The sequence below is a fragment of the Equus przewalskii genome, unplaced genomic scaffold (genome assembly GCF_037783145.1).
Source record: "Equus przewalskii isolate Varuska unplaced genomic scaffold, EquPr2 ChrUn-10, whole genome shotgun sequence".
NCBI classification, from domain to species: domain Eukaryota; kingdom Metazoa; phylum Chordata; class Mammalia; order Perissodactyla; family Equidae; genus Equus; species Equus przewalskii.
Window position 1 is genome coordinate 3,643,208 of NW_027228747.1, and position 20,008 is coordinate 3,663,215.

The 20,008-nt window shown below is 47.1% G+C and overlaps 3 protein-coding genes across 11 annotated transcripts; 2 read left to right on the plus strand and 1 right to left on the minus strand.

Annotated features, from left to right (window-relative positions):
- Positions 1-800: 800 nt before the first annotated feature.
- Positions 801-11,823, plus strand: VPS72 (vacuolar protein sorting 72 homolog). The gene is made up of 6 exons (XM_008514983.2): positions 801-1,034; positions 5,049-5,201; positions 5,381-5,495; positions 5,897-6,073; positions 10,743-10,887; positions 11,231-11,823. The coding sequence occupies exons 1-6, from the start codon at positions 918-920 to the stop codon at positions 11,616-11,618; spliced, it is 1,095 nt and encodes a 364-aa protein (XP_008513205.2). The 5' UTR covers positions 801-917; the 3' UTR covers positions 11,619-11,823.
- Positions 11,824-12,164: 341 nt separating this feature from the next.
- On the plus strand, positions 12,165-17,179 carry TMOD4 (tropomodulin 4). Of its 8 annotated transcripts, none has more exons than XM_070607073.1 (11): positions 12,229-12,308; positions 12,489-12,543; positions 13,355-13,519; positions 13,728-13,884; positions 14,202-14,318; positions 14,826-14,915; positions 15,115-15,245; positions 15,341-15,448; positions 15,849-15,992; positions 16,246-16,390; positions 17,060-17,179. In XM_070607073.1, the coding sequence occupies exons 3-11, from the start codon at positions 13,397-13,399 to the stop codon at positions 17,080-17,082; spliced, it is 1,038 nt and encodes a 345-aa protein (XP_070463174.1). In that variant the 5' UTR covers positions 12,229-12,308; positions 12,489-12,543; positions 13,355-13,396; the 3' UTR covers positions 17,083-17,179. The 8 variants fall into 8 exon arrangements, with proteins under 8 accessions (XP_008513201.1, XP_008513202.1, XP_070463178.1 ...); XM_070607072.1 differs by having other exon boundaries at positions 12,272-12,336; XM_008514979.2 differs by lacking the exon at positions 12,489-12,543 and having other exon boundaries at positions 12,165-12,336.
- A 524-nt stretch (positions 17,180-17,703) lies between these two features.
- Positions 17,704-19,866, minus strand: SCNM1 (sodium channel modifier 1). 2 transcript variants are annotated; one of them, XM_070607078.1, is made up of 7 exons: positions 19,680-19,866; positions 19,364-19,434; positions 19,047-19,117; positions 18,831-18,928; positions 18,623-18,711; positions 18,003-18,197; positions 17,704-17,858 (listed from the first exon to the last, which is right to left on the minus strand). In XM_070607078.1, exons 1-7 carry the CDS (start codon positions 19,728-19,730, stop codon positions 17,759-17,761), a joined length of 675 nt encoding a protein of 224 aa, XP_070463179.1. In that variant the 5' UTR covers positions 19,731-19,866; the 3' UTR covers positions 17,704-17,758. The 2 variants fall into 2 exon arrangements, with proteins under 2 accessions (XP_070463179.1, XP_008513197.1); XM_008514975.2 differs by having other exon boundaries at positions 19,029-19,117.
- Positions 19,867-20,008: the final 142 nt, after the last annotated feature.

The window sequence follows — 20,008 nt, forward strand, 5'->3', positions numbered from 1 at the left end:
AGAGGAATGGATGTGCGAGAAGACTTCACTGTCCTATAGAATCAGAATTTTTCCAGGTAGACAAGAAAGGAAAGGGATTCTAAGGGGAAGGAAAAGCACAGAGACATGACAGAGAATTGGGTGTTAGGGAAGTGATGCTAATAGGATGTGTAGCAGGAGGTGAGGCTAGAAAGGCAGGGAGAGGCTAAATTATGAAGGATCTTGAACGCCATGTTAATAGCAATCACCTAGTAAACATCTATGTGCTTACTAAATACTGTGCTAAGCAGTTTACCAGAATTATATCTCTTAATCTTCTCAACAGCCTTAAAAGGTAGGTATTATTATTAGTCCCACTTTACAGATAAGAAAACAGATTCAGCGAGGTAAAGCAACTTGTCCAAAGTCACACAGTTAGAAGACTTTAAGCTCAAACTCAAACTCAAGTCTGGCTGGCTCTAAAGTTGTGCTCTTAACCACACTACTATTCTGCCTCAAGGATTTTGGATGTTATCCTGTAGATGACAGCGAGCCATTCAAATTTTGAGCAGGAGAGTGACAAAGTCTGGGTTCTTAGAAAGGTTCCTACTAGCAGCAGAGTTGAAAACGGACTGGAGCAGAAGGAGACTGACCTCTCCTAAATGAAAATTTGTTGACTCCCAAATTCTGGATTTAGGGTACTGGGGCTCCTGGTGTCACAGGTCTGCGCCACCTAGCCCTGGGTGCTTGCAGGTGGTCTCTGTGCAGGAGTGGGTGGCACTGAAGAGCTAAGGCTTAGGGAGCGGAACTTGGAGCCTCTCGACGTTCTGCTATTTCTGCCTGCAGACGCCCAGCTTCCGCCGCCGCCGGCCACCCGCAGGTGGCGGAGTCGAGCGCCGAGCGCCGAGAACCGCGCTGGGTGAGGGGCCGCTGGAGGCGGCTCAGTCTCGTTAGGAGATATGAGTTTGGCTGGGGGCCGGGCCCCCCGGAAGACCGCGGGGAACCGGCTTTCTGGGCTCCTGGAGGCAGAGGAGGAAGATGAGTTCTACCAGACGACTTATGGGGGTTTCACAGAGGCAAGAGCTGGGCCCAGGAAGAGGGAGGGAAGGAAGCTCAAAGGAGTCTTGAAGGGAGAGAAACCTCGGACAAAGAAGGGGGCGGGGAATAAAGGAGGAGCTGTAGTAGCTAATATCAGACGGGGTGGGCGAGTCGGGGGGATACAGTGGAGCCCTAGAAGGGAGAGCCCTGGATGGGGGTGGGGGCGTCAGGGATGGAGAAGCTCTCTGGAGACACCCCAGAGTATGACAGAAACCCACCATGTAGTTATCTAGTGCCGTCTCTCCCCGCACTTCTTACGTCTAGCAGATGCGAGGCAGATGGTAGTCACGCGGTATATACTCGTTGGCCCACTGCCTGGTTATTCACCTGAAATATAGAAAGGAACCTCTCCTAAAAATGGGCTTAGCCTACTCCTTTTTCAGCTTTCAAATTTCATGTGAATTTTTCTTAGATAACCCTTCCTTGACCCTCCTAAAAAGTGTCTCCGTTTATTTCTTTCATGGAACATATTTCAGTTTGTACTTGGGTTTGATTTGCTTATTTGTTTATACTTTCCTGTTAGATTGTAAGCTCTGTAAGGTTAAAGATGGTCTGTTTTGTTCAACAGTATACATCCAAGGCCTAGTCCAGTGTCTGACTAGGTTGGCACTTGTTAAATTGTATTGATTGAATCTATCTATTCTTTAAATATGTATTGAGCATCTAGAGCAAGCCAAGCACTGTGATGGGTTCAAGGGAAACAAAGTATTACAAACACCGCTTTGTCCTTACATACTCCGGACTATAGGGAAACTACCTGGGTTAATAGTCAGTTAAAATGTTGTGTGATAAGGAGTAAAATAAGTCGGGCATAGGGTACTGTAGTAAGACATGGGAGCTGGAGTTGTTGGTTGGAATGGGCATCCCTGAGGGACACAATGTTTAAGCTGAGGACAGTATGAAAAGTGGGCCTTGGCTGGATGAAGAGCAGTAGGACTGGGAGCAGGGGGGGAGAAAAGTTAGTCCCTGGAGGTGGGTGGGGCACAATGTGTAAAGGCACTGAGATCCTGGTCTGGGATCCTAGTCTGCATGTCTACTCTCATTGTCCAGACAGTGAAGGAGAATAAAAATTGGTAGGGCTGGAGGGAGTAGGCATGGGCCAGATTGTGTAGGGCCTTGTGAGCCATGTTAAGGAGTTTTGTTCTCATCCACAGGGCTGAGGAGATTGAGCAAAGTTCCGTGATCAAATTTGTACTTTAGGAAGATCAAGGAGAATGGTTTGAAGAGGGCAGTGAAATGGAGTGGATGGGAGGCTTGAAGAGAAATTAAGGAACTAGAATCCAGAAGACTTGGTGACTGATTGGGAGTCATTACTTACACAGCCCTAGCCGACTAGTTTAAAATAGAACTTTCTCATCCCTTCTCCAAAGGCCATTTTCCTATTCCTGTCATTTTACGAGTCGTTATTTAATATGTACTCTTCATGCTTCCAAAAAGGATTTAAGGAGGCTTACGATATAAACAAAAAGTAGGAACAGTAAAAATAGAGACAGATCAGAAGTAATTGTACCGGGAGCCTCTTCTAAAATGGTAATAGCAATTGATATTAAATTTAGCTGTGAGTTTCCTGGCAGCCAAACCTTGATTTTCTTTTTTTAGTAAGAAAGAAGCATATAAGTCCTTTCAGAGAGAAAAACTTATTTAGCATTAAATCCTGGGGAGAATTGCATCCTTACATAAGATATATAAAGTAACAGGGGTTTGGTAGATAATATAAAAACATTCTCTTATCGGGGCTGGCCCCGTGGCCGAGTGGTTAAGTTCGCGAGCTCCGCTACAGGTGGCCCAGTGTTTCGTCGGTTCAAATCCTGGGTGCAGACATGGCACTGCTCGTCAGACCACGCTGAGGCAGCGTCCCACATGCCACAACTAGAGGAACCCACAACAAAGAATACACAACTATGTACCGGGGGGCTTTGGGGAGAAAAAGGAAAAAATAAAATCTTAAAAAAAAAAAAAAAAAAAACATTCTCTTATCTAGTCATATCTATTAATGACTCTCAGTAAAAGCCAAAGGAATGGTAGTAAATCTGTAACTTAGTGGGAGCATTTCAATTGGGCAATAAGCTAATGTGTAGTTGAACTACTACCCTCTGGTGATATGACTTAATACCAGCTTAGAGCTGAGGGGATTAATGTGTTCCTAGGCTTTCACGAACATCAGTTGGGAGGAAATGATGGTCATCAGTGCAGGATTGAACTCTGGCTGGCTTGGAATGTCACCTGTGTTATTTGCTTGCTTTGGCAGCATGTGTACCAAGATTAGCCCATTAGTCTGCATCACTGATTGAAGAGAGAGCCACATGTTTGAGGTGCCACCCCGCCCAACTGACTTCCCTGCCCCTAAGTGTTTTTCCGCTTTCCAATGTGGCTGCCATCCTAGCCCTAACCTGCATCACCTCAGGTCTAGGCTGTACTCCATGTTCTCTAGTCCAGCCCATCTAATCACCTCCAGACTTTCTGAACCACTCCTTGTACACAGTTTTCCTCTCCCCTTAAATGTTCAATGGCTCCCCATTATACACAGTGGGAATACCCAACTGTTTTTCTGTTCCACACACCTGAAGAATGAGACATATTTCTCAGTAACCTTAGTTTACTTGAACAATGATTATCAATGCTGGGACAGGAAAGGAGAGGGAGAGGATTGGGAATCATTGGCCTGCAAGTTAAATCATAAATTTGTTAGCCTGACATTTAAGTTTCTCCATAAATTGAATGCAACCTGCTTTTCAAATCTTATAGCCCTATATGATAATCATTTAATGTTGGAAAGAAGCTGTGCTTGAGCCAAAGGCAGTCAGCTAGGAAGACTTCTTGCCAGAGATAAACCTGCTTTACTTAGGTCTAGATCCTTATTCCATAAACATTCTGTACACATTCCTGCTTCTGCACCTTTGTTCCTGCTATTCCATCTGCCTATGATTCCCTCTTCCCTCTTGGCTGTTTAAATACTACCAGTATTTTTTTTCTTTTTTGAGGAAGATTAGCCCTGAGCTAATATTTGCTGCTAATCCTCCTCTTTTTGCTGAGGAAGACTGGCCCTGAGCTAACAGCCATGCCCATCTTCCTCTACTTTATATGTGGGACACCTGTCACAGCTTGGCTTGTCAAGTGGTGTCATGTCTGCACCTGGGATCCTAACTGGTGAACCCCAGGCCGCCAAAGCGGAACGTGCACACTTAACCACTGCACCACTGGACCGGCCCTAAATACTACCAGTATTTTAAACCATGGCTCAAGTCCTCTTCATTTTTTAGAGTCTAAAGCAGGGTTCAGCAAACTACAATCCACTGGCCAAATCTGGCCTACTACCTGTTTGTTTTGTTTTGCTGAGGAAGATTAGCTCTGTCCTAACATCGGTGCCTATCTTCCTCTATTTTGTATATGGGATGCTGTCACAGCATGGCTTGATGAGTGGTGCGTAGGTCTGCACCTGGGATCTAAACCTGCAAACCCTGGGCCACTGAAGTGGAGCACATGAACTTAACCACTGTGCAACTGGGCTGGCCCCCCCACTACCTGTTTTAATCTGGCACTTTACAGAAAATGTTTGCCAACCCCAGGTCTAAAGGAATAATGTCTAAAGTTTAGAACTTTCCAGGCCACCAGTCCATAGTAAATGTACATCATTCTGACCACCCATAACATTTGATACTTTATATGTTGCCCTGTATTAAAACTTCCTTTTATAATTATGTCCTGCTCTTTACTAGAATGTGAGACCCCTGAAGGTAGAGAACAAACCATATCCTTTTGTACCCCAGCACTTAACACAATATGCTGCAGGTAAAGGGCAGTCAATGTTGGAAGGGGTGGTGCTGGAGCCAAAGGCCATCAGCTAGGAAGGCTTCTTGCCTGAGGAAAATGAAGGGCTGGGTTAGGAAGGAGGTGGGGCAGCCATTATCAAGAAATCAAAGAGATTCTGTTCCTCCTGGAGGGCCACTAATGACTCCGATGCCAGTGAGAACCTCATCTCCCTATGTCCTCAGGAATCAGGAGATGATGAGTATCAAGGGGACCAGTCAGACACAGAGGATGAGGTGGACTCTGACTTTGACATCGATGAAGGAGATGAACCATCCAGTGATGGAGAAGCAGAAGAGCCAAGAAGGAAGCGCCGAGTAGTCACCAAAGCCTATAAGGTACAGGGGGTGTCCTGGTTTTCTTGGACTTCCTTAATTCCTATCTTCCCCTTCATCAGGTCCCAGTACTCCCCACACCAGTCGCATTTCCTACAGTGCTAGTTTTCTCTTAAGAGAAACTCATTTTCTTTCTCCTTAACTCTTCTATTTCCTGGTGTCTGATTCCAATCTATACCCAGGAGCCTCTCAAGAGCTTAAGGCCTCGAAAGGTCAGCACCCCAGCTGGTAGCTCTCAGAAGGCCAGAGAAGAGAAGGCACTGCTACCACTAGAACTACAAGATGATGGCTCTGACAGTGAGTGGGGATGTTTGGGTCAATTGACAAAGTTGGGATATGATGATAAAGTATCAGTGTTAAATTTACTGAAATTGATAATTGTACTATGGTTATGTAAGGAAAATCTTTATTCTTGGGAAATGTACTGTGAAGTATTTAGGAGTAGAGAGCCATGATGTGTGCAATTAATTCTCAGATCATTCAGGAAAAAACAAATACATACATACACACAGTGCAAAAGGGGAAAAATGTTAACAGTAGGTGATCTGGGTAAAGGATATATGGGTGTTCTTTGTACTGTTCTTGCAGTTTTCTTGTAAGTTTGAAATGATTTCCAAATAAAAAGTTTTAAAATTAAACAAAAATAAAGGAGATGGACATGAATTCAAAGATCTCTTCCTCTCTGACTTCCTTCCCAGGTCGGAAGTCCATGCGTCAGTCTACAGCTGAGCATACAAGACAAACATTCCTTCGGGTACAGGAGAGGCAGGGCCAGTCACGGCGGCGAAAGGGCCCCCACTGTGAGCGACCACTGACCCAGGAGGAGCTGCTCAGGGAGGCCAAGATCACAGAGGAGCTCAACTTACGTTCACTGGGTCAGTCTGTGTTTTTGAGAACAGTGGGTAGAGGGGGTGAGGAACATGAGAAAAACTGAGGACCTGAAGAGGACCTGAAGAACTGGAGAGATGGAGATTTGGGACGAGGGAGTCAGAAGAAAAAAATGAGGAGAGTAAGTGATTAAGAGCAAGGAACTAGGCATTTCTGAGGGCTCTGAAGAACAAGTTATATTAAAGTGCTTTGGTGTCAAGTAAGAGTTGTACAGAACTGAGTTCAAATCCTGGTTCTGCTGTACACTTGCTGTAAGACTGCAGGCAAATTACTTAACCTACTTCCATCTTGCTTTCTTCACAAAATGGGTAGTAATGCCTACTTTAATGATCATGAGAATTAGAAATTCAGTAGAATCAGTCAGTTCATGAGATCAATTGCTGTAAAGTATAAATTCTTTAAAATCTCTTCAGTTTATGTGCTGTCGGGTGCACAATCATGTACAGTAATGTACAAAAACATACATTTCTTCATAGGTTGGTGAGAGTCTCAAATTATGAGAGGTATGTAAGAAATTGAGGGAACAGCAGATTTCACACCTCTCATTACATGCTCACCCTGGGGCATACTTTCATTGAGTGAAGTAACAGCTAGAATCACCTACAGTATTTAATTTATTATTTCTCTGTCTCTCTGAATCTCTTGCTGTTTTTTTGACCAAGCACATATAGTTGAAAATATGTAACCCAAGTGTGATTTTATTGTGGAGTGGAAGGTTGTTTACTCAGAATATCTGAGACTCAGCCCGTTCCAGTTTAACAAGAGTTTTGAAATTTAGGTAACTCCAAAAGACCACAGTGATTGAGAAAAGGTTTAGTTCATTTCCAACATCTTCAGGATGTATTCTCATGTCTTTTTTTTTGGCTTTAAATGGGAAATATCTTTATCTCTATAAAGGCAATTCAGTACTTTAAAATAGTAGCTATCCCTCAAAATGTATAAGTGACTGAGAACCGTTACAATGAGGTCAACTTGATGTCACTCTAATTACAACCTGTATTCTCTGACCACATCGATTGGTTTGGACCACTGTAAGGAGAGTGACTCCCAGGCGTCTGACATCAGTAACAGACATAGGAGACTCTAAAGGGGCAGGTTTATCAGGAAAAAAATAATAAGTTCATTTTTGAACATGTTGAATTTGAGGTGTCTGGGAGCAATTCATACAGTGCTAAGAGGTGAATTAAATATACAAATCAGGTGCTTGGACAAGAGATCTGGGCTGGAAATATAAATTTGGAAGTCTTTAGAATATGGATGGTAATTGATGACATTGGAGTGGATCAGAGCAATCAGGGAGAAAGCATAGAATGAGAAGAGAAGACAGAGGCCCAAAGAGTCCTGCAGACACCAAAATGTCATGGTCTCGTACAAGAGGTGGAGCTGAGAGGGGCTGGCCAGGTGGTGCAGTGGTTAAGTTCACATGTTCCGCTTCAGCGGCCCGGGGTTTGCTGGTTCAGATCCAGGTGCAGACCTACACACTGCTTGGCAAGCCATGGCTGTGGCAGGCATCCCACATGTAAAGTAGAGGAAGATGGGCATGGATGTTACCTCAGGGCCAGTCTTGCAGTGATAAAGGAGGGTTGGCAGCAGATGTTAGCTCAGGGCTAATCTTCCTCAAAAGAAAAAAAGAGGAGAAACTTAGAAAAGAACCTAGGAGTAGCCAGAGAGTTGGAGAACTCTGGGACAGTTGTCTCAAGAATACCAAGGAAAGAGAGCATTTCAAGAGGAGTAACTGCTGAATGCTGCTGAGACACCAGTTAAGAGAAGTGAGAAGTGCCCATTGGTTTTGGTGACTTGGAGTTCAGAGATGAGAGCTTTGTGGGGACCAAGCCATTTTGAAGTTGGTTGGAAAGCCAGACTTTTTAACTTTGGCTGTGAAGGGTAGGAGAAGTAATAGATGCTGTAGGGGAGTCGAGTCAGGGTAGACTTTTTCTTGTTTTATTTTATTCAGATATTAGAGGGACTGTATCTTTGGTGAGAAGCAACTGAAAGAGTTTAATGATAGAGAAGAAAGACAGGATAGTTAATAGCATAGTATTTTGGAGAAGTGGGAAGTGGCAGGGGGAGCTAGAGCACAGGTGAGGGAATTGGCCTCAGTCGTGAGGAAGGAGAGAAGTGTGGCTTGTATCTGTAGTTTGTAAATCCAGAGCAGGACATTGCCGTGGTTCTCATCCGATGTCTTTTAGGCACTGTCATCTGTCAGGTGTAAGGAATAGAATTGGAAGCTTGAGGAGAGTGAAGACTATTTGAAGTAGCTGTAGAGATAGGGTTATCTGGTGTTTGGGGGTCTGTTAAAGTTGGGACCATGAATTTATGCTGGCTCCAGTCTACCCTGTTGTGTAATTTTTCTCCAGTAGCACTCAGCAATCCAGGTCTGGGCAAGGGGGTTTAGATTGACAAGAGAATGACTGAAATGGTAGACTGAGGAACCTAAGCTTGATTTAAAAAGGAAAATGAAAGCTGGAAGGGGCTGCTAGATAAAGAGAAGGCGGAGATACCTATGTACTAGAGGTATGGAAGAAGTAGGAGAACAGACGCAGTGGAGCAAACAGGCCTAAAGGATAGGACGTTGTCAGCCTGGGACCTATGATTTTTAATATTTCAGAGCTGGGGCGGTTTCAGGCAATGACAAAATCTAGGCTGTAGCTATAGCAGAATGGAGTAACTAAAGTGTCATGGACAGGAGGGTGGTTAAGCAGTGAGGTGGTAAAGAAACTGTGGGGATGGGTTGTTGAAGGGGCTACGCTTGTGCACTTTAAAGTCACCAGGGTGACTTAAGGTGACCGGAGTCGGGGTGGAGAGGAAGATTGGAAACCATTGCCAAAGTCTTCAACGAGTGAGGGAGTGACTGTGACTAGGAAGGAGAGAAGGTAATCTAGACTGTTGGCAGAGGTCTCAAAAGAGAAGCAAGTTTGCAGGTGGCTAGAGGAGGAGGGATCTGAAAGCTGTGGTGTGGGGCTCAGCAGGACACGGGCATATCCTATGTAGCATGTGAGGGAACCAGCAGCCTCTACCAGAGGGCTGCAGGGAGAGTGGATGACAGGTTTCTGGTAAGGCAGGTTGTGGAAGGAATGCTGAGTGAGGAACTTGAGGCTGTAGATGCGTTGGCTGATTATAGAGCAGAGTTCCAGAGGGTACAGAGAAGTGTTCAAGAGAAGAAGAGTTGGAAGGTTGTTTCAAGGGAAAGAAAGCGATCTTACCAACCAGTACAAAAGAGGTTCAATCCCTCAGGGGGTTTCTTTTGTTTGTTTGAGGAAGATTAGCCGTGAGCTGACTACTGCCAATCCTCCTCTTTTTGCTGAGGAAGACTGTCCCTGAGCTAACATCATGCCCATCTTCCTCTACTTTATATGTGTGACACCTACCACAGCGTGGCTTTTACCAAGCGGTGCCATGTCCGCACCTGGGATCTGAACCGGCGAACCCCGGGCCGCCAAGAAGCGGAACGTGCAAACTTAACTCCGGCGCCACCGGGCTAGCCCCCTCAAGGGGTTTCTAGAGGACTCTTCTGGTCAGATTTTATCTAGAGGATTGGTGTTCACAGTACCCATGTTTAAGGAGGACACAGAAATTTGGAGTTCATTCAGAAGAAAGAGACCAGGAATATTTTGATCTGTTTATGGATTAACAAGTATTTATTGAATGCTTGTAATTTGAGGAATGCTGCATGACCCTGAGAATATGTAGGTGATATGAGTCACAGTCACTGCCCTTGAGGAGGGGACTTGTATACCAACAATGAACTGCCACAGAGCAGTGTCGCAGGGTCCAGCCAGGGGGACTGGTGAGTTAGAGAGGAGTGCCTGAAAGGAGGAGCAGTTACTCAGCTCACCTCATTGTTGCCATGTGAGAATCCAGATCCAAGGTTGCTAGATTTTATTATTTTTTAAGAGGGACCAGAAATCTCTGTATTTAAATGTAATTTTCTGATTTTTAAATGTCAGCAACTAATTCATATTTTTCTTTAAAACACTATACAGATCAAACAAAACACTTAAATGAGCTGCCAGCTTGCAACCTTTGCCATAGACTGTGATAAGTGCAGTAATAGAAGAGTGTTCTAGGCACAGGGGTGGCAAAAGGAGGGAGTGACTCAAAACCAATTGTGTGAGCAATGGTTCAATGGAATGCATGTTATGATCAGCCTCGAGAGATGCGGACACTAATTTCAACTATTTAAAGGACTGTCATGTGGAAGACAGATTAGATTTGTGTCCTTTATGGCCTTAAAAGATAAAACTGTGTTATCGGGAAGTAGATTTTAGCTCAAAATAAGAAAGAACTCTGTAATGACTAGAGATGCCTCAAGTGTAGTGCACTGGCTTGGTTGGGAGCAAGTTGATGGGGCAGTTGTAGAGCAGTGTCCAGGGAAATGAGCAGGCTCCTCATAAAAGGGTCCCTTCCAACTCTGAAGTCCTACAGTTCTGAGTGGGAGAGGAACCAAGTGGACTTGAGAAATCATGAGCAGAGAAGATGTCAAGAGGGGCGAGCAGAAACATAGGAGATGCTAGAGGGCCTTAGAGCACTTTCATAATTGGCTTGAGTAGGCAGTGACTGGACAGCCAGGAAGATAACTGAGAGATTGTAGGACAGACTAGGGTGTAGGAAGAGAGGAAACTCACCATCCCCTCATTCCTTCCTTTGACCCTGAAGAGACATATGAGCGGCTGGAGGCTGACAAAAAGAAGCAGGTTCACAAGAAGCGGAAGTGCCCTGGGCCCATAATCACGTATCATTCAGTGACAGTGCCGCTTGTTGGGGAGCCAGGCCCTAAAGAAGAGAATGTCGATGTAGAAGGGTGAGTGGCTCTCAAAGGGGAAAAGAGAAGAGCGGGTTCTCCCTTCTGTATTCAGCCCCATTCCACTGGCTTTCCTCACACAGCTGTCTCTGACACTTGGGTATCTTTCAGATTCCTCTTCCCTTCCGCTCCTTATTTCTTCTCTTTTACTTTCCCTCTTCTCCTTTTCTGTTTTTCCATCCAGCCCAGCTTTCTTTTCCCCTGTCTGTCACTTAATAGATTCTCTGAGAGTGCTCCCATCACTCTGCCTCCTCCTCTTTCCTCGCTTCTCTGATCTCTTTCTTTCTCTATCTGTCATTTTCTCTCCTCAGCTCTTCATGTTTTTCTTTGTCTTTTCCCTCAGGCTTGATCCTGCTCCCACGGCTTCTGCATTGACTCCCCGTGCTGGGACTGGACCCATCATCCCTCCTGCTCGCTGCTCACGTACCTTCATCACTTTTAGTGATGATGCGACATTTGAAGAATGGTTTCCCCAGGGGCGGCCCCCAAAGGTCCCTGTTAGAGAGGTCTGCCCGGTGACCCATCGGCCAGCCCTATACCGGGATCCTGTTACAGACATACCCTACGCCACTGCTCGAGCCTTCAAGATCATCCGTGAGGCCTACAAGAAGTACATCACTGCCCATGGACTGCCTCCCACTGCCTCAGCCCTGGGCCCTGGCCCGCCACCTCCTGAGCCTCTCCCCGGCTCTGGGCCCCGAGCCTTGCGTCAGAAAATTGTCATCAAATGAAGAGATGTCTAGTCCTTAGAAACCTCTTTCCTGCCCTGACTTGGGGCTCTTCATGTTCCCCCTCCTCTCCCTGCTTCTCCCTTTATCATCTGATCTTTGCCCAGCCCTCTTCCATATTTTTTCCCCTATCTTTTACCCTAGTTCCTACTGGTTTTATGTTTTTTAATCCAATAAAATAAAAAGATCCCTTTTGTCTGAGATCTAACCTAGGGTTGGGAGCAAGAAGTATTTGTGAATGTCTGAGTATGTATGGGTCTTTATATTTGTTTGATAGCATTTATTATGAGCTCCCTTTTTAAATTGTAAAGTATTCATCCCTCCAACTGTATTATAAACACTTTAAAATTAGAGAGCAAAACAAAATCGTTATATTCACCTTTATATCACCTTATATTCACTGCTTTGAATATAGCAGGCACCAAATAAGTAGGAACTATCTAGGACTCAGGCTTTTATCCCTGAAGGGGAAGGGGAAGAGGTGCCATGGCTATTAGTGGCCACTAGAGGCTCTCAGGGCTGGGCAGGGTATGGGGGCTGTGTATATGTGATCTCCCACTACCCCCCACCTGGCCTGAGCTAAAATAATAAAATGCTGAGCTCACCGTTCCCCCACACTCTCACTCGGCACCAGTCTCCTGCTGCCAGGACAGTGCTCCAGTAGAACAGACAGACCAACCGACAGAAGGGGAGGTGAGAAGGGAGGTGGCCACCAGGACTGGTAGGTGGGGAAGCTGGGGGGCTTATGGATCAGATCCTGGTGGGAGATGGGAGGAGAAGAGTGGCACCTATTGGGAATGATACGGAGTCTGTCTCTGTCTCTCTCACTTTGTATGTTTCTGCCACCGTCTGTCCTATCCCTTAACTGTTTAGTTTACATTATCAGTGCAAGTATCTCAGACTTTCTGGATCTTTCATCTTCAGCATGGTGTGAATGTGTAACTTGTGTATATTTTTCATATTGTAAAAAATTTCAAATTTAATCCTTCCACTGTTTTTAGGGAAACTTTATCCTATTTAGAAGGCATTTTGTCCCGTGTCACCCATTAGTCTGCTGTCACCTTCCCATTCAAAGCCAGGGACAAATTATGGGGATTTAGTCCCTTCTCCTGAGGCCGTACTACCCATTCCCCAATCTGGAAGTCCCCCAGCTCCTCTGAGCCCTTGCTTTCCCTTAGGATTTAGAATTTAGCAAACATAGTGAAATCTTGATGCCCCCACAATAAAAGAGGAAATGAGGGTTGGGTAAGAGACTGTCTTTTTTTCCCCCCAATCCTTCTTGCTTTCCTAAACCAGTTTAGGAAAAAGGCTGGATTATGGGGAAGAGAGGAGGAATTTCCCTGAAGCTCTCTGCCCGCCCCCCTTCCTTTCAATGGGAACTGGGCATGGGGCCAGCTGTTTTGGCAGGGCCACTGGCAGCTGTGCTAGGGCAAAAGGCACCAACGGGTGAGGTTATAGGGGAGGGTTGCTGCCAGGATTTCTCTGTCATACAATGGGAAGACAAATCCACCTTGAATGTCTGGGGTCCCCATCCGGAGTGACTGAAGCTGGGGAAGCAGGAAGAAGGAGGCTCTGGTTCTGACTAAACAACCTAACCTTCCCCAGCTTCCCAAGCCCACTAGATTTCTAACCTCCAAAGCATCCACTTCATTGTTTTGCCCCCTGGCTGGTCTCTTTGTGTCCCTACTATGTCCATGTACATCTTTCCATTGTCCAACTACTTTCCCCATGTCCCCCAGGCTCCGTGAGTGCCACACAGTGGGGAGGGGGTGGGGGCCATCATGTCATCGTATCAGAAGGAATTGGAGAAATACAGAGACATAGATGAAGATGAGATCCTAAGGACCTTGAGCCCTGAGGAGCTAGAGCAGCTGGACTGCGAGCTACAGGAGATGGACCCCGAGGTAGGGGCTCCAGCACAGAAAACCAGGGGCAGTCCCTAGCCATTTGGGAAGGGTGCGGGGCCCTGGGTGGCTGAGACCAGGGCAACCTACAGGGCCTGGAGTCCCAAGAGGGCCGGGGAAAAGGTATCTGGAGATGTTTAGGGAGCCCTGAAGGTACCCCAAGTAGTCAGGGGGAGGTCTGACTTGCTCCCCAAAACTCATCCCTAAGAACATGCTCCTGCCAGCTGGACTAAGACAACGTGACCAGACAAAGAAGAGCCCAACGGGGCCGCTGGACCGAGAGGCCCTTTTGCAGTACCTGGAGCAGCAGGCACTAGAGGTCAAAGAGCGTGATGACTTGGTGCCCTTCACAGGCGAGAAGAAGGGTATGGAGACCCTGACATCCATGCCTCCCAGAACCCAAATGGTTGTCTCTCACATGTACCCTTTCCAGCTTCCCTCTACCTTCCAGCTTCTAGCTGCCCAGGGACTCTGCTGCCTTGAAACCTGCATGCCACCCTGCACTCTTCAGCTCTTATATGAGGTCAGGAAACCTAAGAGTCCTGAGCTTGCAGAGCTTTACAGCCTTTACAGTGGCCTCTAGGGACCCAGCATTCCACCTTCTGGAGAAGGAAAGGAGGCTGGAGGCCAGGATCTTAGGAGAAATTACCTTTACCTGAACCATCCTTCATCTCCGCATCAGGGAAACCCTATATTCAGCCCAAGAGGGAAATTCCAGTACAGGAGCAGATCACTCTGGAGCCTGAGCTGGAAGAGGCACTGGCCCATGCCACAGATGCTGAAATGTGTGATATTGCAGGTGAGCAGCTGTGGGGAGCTGAGGAGGGCGGGAAGATCAGGGGCAGTCCTAACCAGAGCACTAGACTAGTGGGGGAAGGCCCTGAACCAGGATATGAATGTTTGAGAAAGCCTCAGGTGGTAGTTTTTAATTTTTCTTATTTGTTTATTTAGGTATTCATTCATTCATTTTTAAATTTAATAAGTTAATATTTCAACAGCAATTTTACAGGGATTATAAAACAAATAAAAGTGGAACCATTCTGGTTGAAAACAGGAGGAAGTCTGAGAGACTCCTTCACCCTCTACTGGCTCCTTAGGGATTTTCCCTTAGCCCTATATCAATGTTTTAAAAACCATCGCCTTAATGAAAGGGACCCCTGGGGCCAAGGGACGGTGGGAACCTTTTTGGGGTCAGGCTTTAAAAATACAACAGATTCAGAATGAGGGGGCTGGGAGGAGCGGGGGGCTTGGAGCTTGGAACAAGTCCCTTCTCATTCCCTGGCCCACCTCTGCTTACTCTCTCCAGCGATTCTGGGCATGTACACACTGATGAGCAACAAGCAATACTATGATGCCATCTGCAGTGGAGAAATCTGTAACACTGAAGGCATTAGCAGTGAGTGTGTTTGGGAGCATGGCCCCTGGGCCCTTGGCAGTCCCAAAGTCTGAAAGGTAGCAAAAGGAGAAACAGATGAATCAGGGAGAGGACATGGTACATAAGTGATACGAGAACCAATGGGCAGGTGATACGAGAACCAATGGGGAGGAGATTGTGGGGGACATGTTGGGGTTTCCTTCCTGCCCTCACCCACCAGGTGTGGTGCAGCCTGACAAGTATAAGCCAGTGCCAGATGAGCCCCCAAATCCCACAAACATCGAGGAGATACTAAAGAGTGTTCGAAGCAATGACAAGGAGGTGGAGGAGGTGAACCTCAATAATATACAGGTATTTGACCCTCATTCTCCAAACAATAACACTGGGATAACTCTGCTGACATGTGTGAGTCCCTTAGCCCACCATCTCCTATTCCCCTCTGATAGGACATCCCGATACCCATGCTAACTGAGCTGTGTGAGGCAATGAAGACAAATACCCATGTCCGGAGCTTCAGTCTGGTGGCCACAAGGAGCGGTGACCCCATTGCCAATGTAAGGCTAGTTGACATCCCTAGCCTTCTCCCCATACCTTGACATGCATCCGTGGCTGGGCTGTCACAAAGGGTTGTGCTGGGGGTGCTATTCCCATCATGCTCTCTTAGGGTAGCCCTGATGGAGACTCCTACCCTCAGTCCTATGGCTTACGGCTCTGAAATCCTCAGATCATCTTCCCAAAGAGCCACAACCCTCTCTACCACCCCCAACTCCACTGCACACTTAATCTTCCTGCTTCCTCTACTACCTGCCCTCACTTCCATCTCCCTCCAGCCCCACCTGCAGCTCCTCAAGGACTCTTCTCAAAGAGCTGTGTTTCCTTCTTGCTCCTATTCTTTCTCTCCTCAGTCATCTGTGAAACTGTCCCCTAATCCTAACCCAAGTCCCTACTACCCAGGCGGTGGCTGACATGTTGCGTGAAAACCGTAGCCTCCAGAGCCTGAACATTGAATCCAACTTCATTAGCAGCACAGGGCTCATGGCTGTGCTGAAAGCCGTTCGGGAAAATGCCACACTCACTGAGCTCCGCGTAGACAACCAGGTCAGCATTCCCTTCCCCTGGTCTTTTCAGTTAATACTCACTGAGTTTCCTCCCTGAGGCAGCCACTGGGTCAAGACCTCATCTAAACTTGTTTGAATTCTCTTCTTCACTGTCTCTTGGAGAGGAGTCAAGTCAGCACCACTCATCACCCACTCTAAAGAAATAAGCCTCTGACCTCCCAAAGGGTCGGTGGTTTGAGACAGTGAATGACCCAGAGAGGGTGGCTGACAGCTTTCATCTCTTCCTCCCCCAGCGCCAGTGGCCTGGCGATGCAGTGGAGATGGAGATGGCCACCATGCTCGAACAGTGTCCTTCCATCGTCCGCTTTGGCTACCACTTTACACAGCAGGGGCCACGAGCTCGGGCAGCCCAGGCCATGACCCGAAACAATGAACTACGTGAGTAACTGTAGACATGGTGTGTGGAGGAGAGGGCAAAGTAGGTGCAGAAGCTGGGGGGATCCTCCTGAAAGCAACCAACACCCTGGATGCTGCTAAAGCGATATTCACATGAGAAGTTCAAATCCCAGAAGTGATCAGAAAGTAGATAGAAAAGCTTCCTTGCCCAAAATATATACCAGTAGAGAGGTGAAAAGGAAGCTAGACATACCCATCTGGAGGCATGGTATTTTTTATTTGCTGTGTTCTTGGTTTTGGTGAAAAAGATTGGCCCTGAGCTAACATCAGTTGCCAATCTTCCTCCTTTTTTTTTTCTCCCCAAAGCCCCAGTACATAGTTGTATATCCTAGTTGTAGGTCATTCTAGTTCTTCTATGTGGGACACCATTACAGCATGGCCTGATGAGCGGTGTGTAGGTCCGTGCCCAGGACCCGAACCAGCAAACCCCAGGCAACTGAAGCAGAACACACAAACTTAACCACCAGGCCATGGGGCTGGCCCCACTGCATTGTTTTTTATTTTGTTTTGTTGATGTGGAGTGGGCATGTTTGATGGCTTTAAGACATTACCTCTTTGTGAGTCTGGCCAGAGAACTGGACAGGCGAAGAGCACCTTTGTGGGAAGCAAGAGATGGAACAAAGACTTGTATTTACTCTTCCTCCTTTACAGGTCGCCAGCAAAAAAAGAGATAACACAACCTTTCCCTTTACCAACTAGAGCTGGGAGCCCTGAATGCTTACAGCCTCATCTATCCCTCTTTCCTGTAAATAAAGGCCCTTCTGTCCACTCTGCATGCCTCCTTCCTTGGCTTTGGGGTGGGAATCTTGGCGCTAACCCCCAAGGGTTACTGCCAGTTCATCAAGGGGATTATTTATACTCTGGGGATCAGCAGGCAGGGAGGTTCAAATTACCAGGAGAAGGTGGGGGAGCTCCCTCCCTTGGTGTTCCCCATAATCCTGCCAATGCCTTTAGTCTCTTGTACTTTCATAGGATACCTAGCCTTGGCCCTGTTTCTAGATGTGGCCAGGCCCCCCAGTGCCCATCCACAACCCTCATGTGATTTAAAGAAGGGAAGGACTTGGAGTAGATGTGGGGAAAAAAGCAGACACATGAAGGGCAAAGACCTCCTTCTGACAGACTTATTAATAGGGCACCAGGCTGCATGCAGCTGACGCTTGGCATGACTTTGGCAGAGGTGGGGGAGGGGTCAGAAGTATGGGGAGCTGTGTGCATTGCAGGGAAGGACTGGCCTGGCTGAGAATGAACAGATTTGAAATCCTGAAATGGGACACAGAAACCAGACTTGAGCAAAGTTAGGCTCCCAGCGCCCGCTGTAGTTTATTTGAATTGAATGGGGAAAGGGGGGTGTCAGTCCAAGAGGAGATCAGGGGGTTCCTCCTCATCAGAGTCAAACTCAACATTCTCATCTTTTACCCATTGACCTCGTCCATCTGGGATCCATCCAGAGCTGGAAATATCAGAGAAAAGAGAATTAGTCAGGAAAGGAGATTTAAGAAGTTAGTGGCGATAAGAAAAAATAATCAAGAAGGTCTGAAGAAAGGAAGATCAGAGAGAAAAGAGAAGATCTAGGACACTGATTGTGCATACTCACCTTCGAAGGGTGAGGTAATGATCCAGGGCTCGTCTTCTTCTGGGGCTCAGAGGTGCAGGGGATGAGACAGTGGCTGACTCCTTGGCCTGTGGGCCAGCCCCAGGCTCCAGTTCCCTGCTGATCTGCCCACTTTGGAGTTCCACCTCTCGGGGTGGCAAAGGGGAATGGGAGACAACGGGACGAGGGGCTTCTGGTCTGGGTAGAGAAGAATCAAAGTCTGTAAAAGCAGTCGAGGAAAGGGCCAACCCTCCTGTGACTCCCAACCCCTTACAACAGTGCTCCTCAAGCTGTGTTCCTCAAGATATTACTAAGTGTTCTGCATAAAAAGGATTTTGGAATCAAATGAATTGAGGAAAGCACATGTTAAAATTTTTAGTTTTTTTTTTTAATCTTGAGGCTTTGTAGAGCCCTTAAAATGTACTAATATTACTATTCTTCAAGGAGGATTACAAAATGCCATTTCCCAAACTTTTAAAAAAAATTACAAAATTCTCTTTTTCCTGAAATACCAGTTAACATCTCCAGAACACTAGTATTCCTCAGAATACAATAAAACAGTAATTTTAGAGCCATCTACCTCCTTATGTCCCTCCCTACCTCTGGCTTTCCCACCCACAAACCTGTACTTCCGGCGGCTGCAACTGTTATAGTGAGGAGCTCTGTGCAGAGCGCTCTGGGTGATAAGCCGAGTCTGGGTTAACAGAGGAGCCTGGTATGGAGACGGGAGACAGAGTCAGAGCCTTCAGAGCTTGAAAGAAGCCAAAGCCCTTCGAGCCTCAGGTGTGCAGTGGAGTCCTGCCTGGAATACACCTTCCCCTCTCTGATTACCTCAGCTTTGGTCTCTTCCCTCCTCAATTCATTCTGCTGTCTTGGCTTCTGCTCCATTCCCTTTCCTGGCTGCTTCTTGCCATAGAAAAGCTGCAGGCCTGAGGGAGAAAGGGAAGAGAATTAAAAACAGAGCACCAAGAGTGGTCTGCAGAGATTCCGAGGGTTTATTCTCTATCCCCTATATTCCCTCAAACTTACTGGACAGATGTTTCTTGCCTGCACGGTGCGCAGTCAGCATGGCCAGGGTGTCCAGTACCGGTCGGTGGGGACAGATGGCACAAGCAAAGCTGGAAAGGAGGACAGAAGAAGATAACTGGTCCCAAGGGAGTGGGGTCTCTGCTGTAGGTCCCACCCTGTCCTAGCAGTCCTTTCCGAAGCCCAATTCCCAAGTCTCCCAACCTCCACCACTCACATCCCTGTCCCTCACTCCCGGCCAAAGAATCCCAGATACTCCCGCTCTCCTCTTTAATAACAAAAGTTTATTAACCCTTTAACCGCAGAACCCTCAGACTTGACCCACTCCTCGCTCTCACCGGCCATCCCGTAGCATGAGCGCCTCATCCTCTGGGATGTAACTGGCCAGCAGGTCCCCGACTCTTCGTTTCTGCAGGCGGTACGGGAAGAAGTCCGGACGGGATCGAGATGGAAGGGAAATGATAGGGAAGAGGATTCAAAGGGAATAAGGACCATGGGGAGAACAGTGATCATAAGCGAGGAAGAGGCCACTACCCTTCTCTAGGCGCCTGGCTCCCGCCCCGCTACCAAGCTGTTGGCAGAGCAACGAGACAGCGCCTTCACAGCCCTCAGAGGGCAGCTGAAGCTGCTCCAGACGCATCCTCTCGCGCTTACTTTGAGCACATTGAGTTGACTCCAATCGTCCCCTTCTCTCTTGAAAGACATCACAACTGTGAACCCCAGAAACGATTCTGTTGCACCGCTTCCGCCACTCCTTTCAGGCCACCGTAGCAAGGGCGGGGCGTCTCCTCTCCTTCTGGCCTCTTTCCGGTTGGCCTCCCTACTTCCGGGGATGAGCTTCCATCGTGCTCTGCGCGATCCCGAAAGCCCGCCTCAAGCCTGTCAAAAGGACGGCATCTCCTAGGCTACCCAGCACACGCGGAGCCTGTTGGGAAATGAAGTCTTTTTTTTCCAAAGATCTTTTCTCCCGGCCGGACCCAGGC